The sequence below is a fragment of the Rhagoletis pomonella genome, unplaced genomic scaffold, assembly GCF_013731165.1.
Source record: "Rhagoletis pomonella isolate Grant_MI unplaced genomic scaffold, Rhpom_1.0 Rhpom_scaffold_00008, whole genome shotgun sequence".
NCBI classification, from domain to species: Eukaryota; Metazoa; Arthropoda; class Insecta; order Diptera; family Tephritidae; genus Rhagoletis; species Rhagoletis pomonella.
Window position 1 is genome coordinate 20,293,598 of NW_023458562.1, and position 5,273 is coordinate 20,298,870.

The 5,273-nt window shown below is 35.7% G+C and overlaps 2 protein-coding genes across 6 annotated transcripts in view; one reads left to right on the plus strand and one right to left on the minus strand.

Annotated features, from left to right (window-relative positions):
* LOC118744337 (low-density lipoprotein receptor-related protein 1) overlaps positions 1-1,173 on the minus strand; it is a 113,407-nt gene extending 112,234 nt beyond the window's left edge. For 2 of the 5 annotated variants that reach the window (XM_036477260.1, XM_036477256.1), the window contains exon 1: positions 832-1,173. The gene's annotated coding sequence lies outside the window, so the exon portion shown is untranslated. Of the gene's footprint in view, positions 1-687 lie in introns of all 5 variants that reach the window. The other 3 variants (XM_036477258.1, XM_036477257.1, XM_036477259.1) reach the window with 3 other exon arrangements.
* A 2,424-nt stretch (positions 1,174-3,597) lies between these two features.
* On the plus strand, positions 3,598-5,267 carry LOC118744339 (DNA mismatch repair protein Mlh1; the record flags this gene model as incomplete). The annotated part of the gene is made up of 4 exons (XM_036477263.1): positions 3,598-3,763; positions 3,828-4,091; positions 4,146-4,573; positions 4,633-5,267. Coding segments are annotated over exons 1-4 (1,437 nt in total), but the record flags the coding sequence as incomplete, so codon positions are not given.
* Positions 5,268-5,273: the final 6 nt, after the last annotated feature.

The following is a 5,273-nucleotide window of genomic DNA, read 5'->3' on the forward strand; positions in this document are numbered from 1 at the left end:
CCAAAAAAGGAGGAGGTTATCAGTTCGTCGGAATATTTTTTTTTTTTAATTTTTTTTTTATGTCTGTTACCGCATAACTTTGGACCACGTCAACCGATTTCGATAATTCTTTTCGCATCGGAAAGGTAGTGTCTCAGAGGTGGTCCCATACTAATCTGGTTAAGATCCGATCAGCGGATCATGAGATATATGTATATGTATATATTTTTTTTATATGAGAGTTGAAGTCGGTTTTTTTTTTTTGCTAAAAATTACTTATTTATAAAGCAATCGCATTTCTGACTAGAATATTTCAGACCGAATGGATAAGGATTGAGCCAAGAGCTTGTGTGAGCAAATCCAATTTTTGGCAGCCAATGTCAGTTACGCGATTTTGTAAAGTGACGATACGCGGTTTTGTACTTTAAACGACGATAGGTATGTATGTACGTATACGCAAATGCATTAAAATATGCCTTTTTCAAATACCAATTAGATGATAGCAGAACTATATATGGATGTGTGTATGTGTGTCTTAAACACATATTCAGTAATTAATTAAATAAATTTAAAACGCTAGGTACATCAAAGCTAATTTTATTATATTTTGTTGTAGTAGCTGCTTAAGCAAAGCAAAGCAGCAAAGGTAACGAGTTGCATACGGAAACCGGTCGGTCGGTCGCTACTAAACAAACCACAAATACCTACAATATTTTGTCAGAACCTTCCAGCAGCCGGAATACGTATTTTGATACTTTCAACGAAGATTTTGCAATATCATTACAATATTTTTTATTTTTTCTCTTTAATTCATGTTACTCGACGATTTTATTAATTTTTCATGCAACATACCAATCAATTCTAGCTTTATGCTTTCCGCTTTATTCGCTTTGCATTTTTACTTTGTGCGCGTATACATACTTATGTATGCATGTACATAGCTACATATGGATGTGTATATTTTCTTGCAGAATTTCAATAACTTAATGTACCAAAGATTTTTTTACACGCACTGCGTTGCGCACAACGCGTTTGCACTTATATTGAATTACATATTCACATATTTAACTTAAGAATCATTCATAAACACAATTTTTCAAAGTGGCGAGGAAGCTGCACTTAATACAAACACAAATAAAAAATTTATGGAGCCATAAACACCATCACATCCGCGACTAAACATCCGTATCCGCACAATTCCAAAGAGAGACTAAACGCTAGTGAGCAGCAAGCGGCAGTCATCTTTTTTTGGCCGCGAAACAGGATAACAAAGAGTGTTATACACTGACATGTTGCATCGAATGTCATACAATACAAACTGTAGCAAACACAGGGTGTTAAGAATGGCTTATTATTTAGGGACCAAAATGCACTAGGGCACTTCAGTAAGACTAGGATTTACCATAAGAAACTAGGGAACCTGCAGATTTGATATTCTTAACTGGCCGTCTCCATAGGATAAAATTTATTGCTGTCCAGCTTTCATTTTGGTCGCTAGATATAAATTATATCAGTGGCAATATTTGTGTGGGCTTTTTATATCTTGATATAAGCATCTGTGAGATAGCTTCTAAAACGTATTTTTGCCGGATTTAATCACTTAAAAAATTCAGAAAATATGTCCCCTTTCAGACACGTCAAGTCTTGAAAGCAATTGTTATCGCATTCTCTTTTGTGTTTTCTCTTTGCTTCCACACGCGTCAAGTTTTATTGAATTCAAGTCCTTGAATCTTTAAATGGGAAGCAACGAAAAGATCAAAAGATCAAAAGAGAACTTGAAACGAATTGACGGTACGGAGGTATCTGTACACTTCCCCTCTCTTCCCACCTCCTGCGCCAACGAACGAGCAGACTTGAAAGCAAGACTTGACGTGTCTGAAAAGGGACTAGGTTATTTTGCATCCAATTACATAATAACAAATATTTTAATCGAAAACAGTTCAATATTTGCTTTTATATTGGCTGCGTTTCTTTATACATTCCGGATAATCTCATTTCACAGCCGGAACAAACAGAATACGTTTGAAATATACGTTAGCATATCATCAGGAACGTTCTAAAGAATAAATAAACAAAAAAGTTTATTCCAAACGTTCAGAATGAATAAAGAAATGCAGCCATTAAAATATCAATAATGTTGCCGCCACGAAGTTTTCATGCAAATGAACATGTAGCTGTCAAACTACCAAATTTCCGGCAATAGATGGCAAGATATAAGCTCTGATATATATTGCTCTTGAAGAGCAATGAGCGGTCTCCGTTGGCTATTTATATTCTAACATATGTATCAAGATATAAACTTTATCCTGTGGAGACGGACAGTAAATTACGGCCTTGGGGAAATTGAAAGCGGTGAAAAATAAGGCTAGCCAGATTTTTGTTTTAGTATTTCTGGAAAATAACATTTTTTTCGCGTGAATTTTTTGATGTGGTATTATAAGCGGCGAACTGTCAATCAGGTGAAAAGGGAAATACAAAAACAAAATATGTTCGTTTCTGGCTTATGTTGACTTTTTGAGTAATCTTTCACTCTTTCTTACGGTAAGTTATGTTAAATTAATTCTAGAGTAACCAACAAAATGCATGATTTGTGGTAACGACGCGTGAAAGGAATGTCAGTGACAAAAATGTATCGATGTATCGATCCATCCATTTGCAAATGATTTTTCAAATATTTCAGAACAAAATAGGGTTTCTTAAAAAAAAAATGTTGATCAGACTCACTTCTCTTTTTTTTTTTTGCAAAATTGTATAGGTACTGAAATGGTGGTTCAATTTTAAAACCCATACGTTGATATATCGATACATTGCCTATCGAGTGGAAAACTTGCAATGCATCGAAGCAAAACGTTGATATTTTCAACACATAAGGACACGATATCGAAACAAAAGTATCGATATAATACTCAATTAAAGTATCGCTGTAAAAAATATCGGGCACCCCTTAGTATCGGGATAAAAAGACTATATTCCAAATATTGATACCAAATTCACAAAATTAAATCTGAATATTTGTCTCATTTTCTAACAAAGAATGAACACTTTGAACTTTAAAAAGTGTTTGCATATGTAGAGGTAAGTGTGTTAAATAACATCGCCGGAGGTGCCAACCTAAGGTCATAGTACGACGTAGATTTGTAATTAAACCGCTAGGTAGTCAAAATAAAAAATATATTAGACATAAAAGTTCATGTTGTTGTTGTTGTTTTAACAGCATACAAATTCCCCAAAGCGATTTTGGGGAGTGTTGCTGGAGTGACAGTCCTTAGCCAGATATAAATCTGGGTCGTTCCGGTTACGTATACCCGACTGTCGTGGGAACGCATAAAAGTTATGTTTTATTTGCACTACAAATTAGTTTAAAAACAATATTAACAAAAAAAGCTGCAATGAAAATTTAAGTAGCGTAACGTCAAGTAACGTCACGTTAGGTACTTCGGCAGATATAAAAAATCAGAACCGATTTTTACATTTCGGAACTCTACAAAAAATTTTATACAAATAGGCTTGCCCTAATTTGTAATGTACATTTAAAAATATCATTTGAAAACTATCGAGCAAAAAGTATCGGTATTGAATAGCAAAAATATCGATATGGTATCGTATCGTATAAAAATTCGTGCTCCTATCAGCACATCGATATTTTTCCGACATTCCTAACGTACATTGATAAAATGGAGCCGGGCGTGATAAAGAAATTAGATGAAGTCGTTGTAAATAGGATCGCAGCTGGAGAAATCATTCAAAAGCCGTCTAACGCACTCAAAGAGCTCGTCGAGAACAGGTTGAATAGTTTGTATGTATATGTAACGATAAGTTTAAAAATTATTCCTTCCGAAATCCTGCAGTCTAGACGCGAAAGCAACTCATATCCAGGTAACTGTGAAATCTGGTGGCCTGAAACTATTGCAGATACAAGACAATGGGACAGGCATACGACGAGAGGATCTTCCTATCGTGTGTGAACGGTTTACAACGTCAAAGCTATCGAAATTCGAAGATTTAAGCAATATTGGAACCTTCGGATTTCGCGGAGAAGCTTTGGCAAGCATAAGCCATGTGGCTCACTTATCCATACAAACTAAAACAGCTAATGAGTCCTGTGGCTACAAGTATGTATTAAAGATTTGACTAAATAAAGTATAAATAATATATAACTTTTACAGGGCCACATATGAGGATGGGCTATTGAAGGGACCACCAAAAGCTTGTGCTGGAAATCAAGGAACAACTATTATCGTGGAAGATCTCTTCTATAATATGCCACAGAGACGGCAGTGTTTAAAATCACCTGCCGAAGAAATGCAAAAAATTTGTGAAGTCATGTCCAAATATGCGGTCCACAATTCAAACGTTGCCTTCACACTGAAAAAGTATGGCGAACAGCCAGCAGTACGCACAGTAGGCAGTAATTCTCGCGAAGAAAATATATCTCACATATACGGACCGCAAATCGGTCGCACTTTGTTACCCGTTGATTACGAAGACGATGTACATAAATTTAAAATGACCGCACTGGTAACAAAGGTAGACTATTCAGCTAAGCGGGGCACAATGTTACTGTTCATAAACCATAGACTAGTGGATTCTGCTGGTATGTGAAATTGAATTTGAATGTAAATTTTATTTTTTCCTTAAATACTTATGTTACAGCCCTAAAAACAGCCATTGACGGAGTCTACAGCACCTACCTGCCAAAAGGGATGCACCCTTTTATTTATATTAGTCTAGAAATGGCTCCCAAACAGTTGGATGTTAATGTTCATCCAACAAAGCATGAAGTTCACTTTCTGTATGAAGATGAAATAATTGATAAAATCAAAAGGCGAATAGAATTAAAGTTACTGGGTAGTAATGCAGCTCGTACTTTTTACAAACAGCTACGTTTCTCAGTTGTACCCAGTTCTGAACATAATATCGAGGAGGCAGACGTAAAAAATAAAGACAAGGAGCGTAATGATAAAGATCGTGTCCGCACCGATTCTAAAGAACAAAAATTAGAAAAGTTTCTTTTGCAAAAGCAAACATCTGAACCTACCACCAATTCAAATTCTACGAGTATCGGTAATGTGACTGATGACAGCTTGTGCGTTGGTACTTCGCGCAAGTCGCAGGTTCAACTTACGAGCGTAAAGCAAATGCAAGACAATATAGAGCGACGGCTCAATATTATGTTGCGTAAGACACTTAAAGAGCTTGTTTTTGTGGGAATAGTGGACCAAACATTTGCCCTGTTTCAGCAGGAAACTAAGCTATTTTTATGCAATACAATCAAGGTTTGGTATGTATGTACA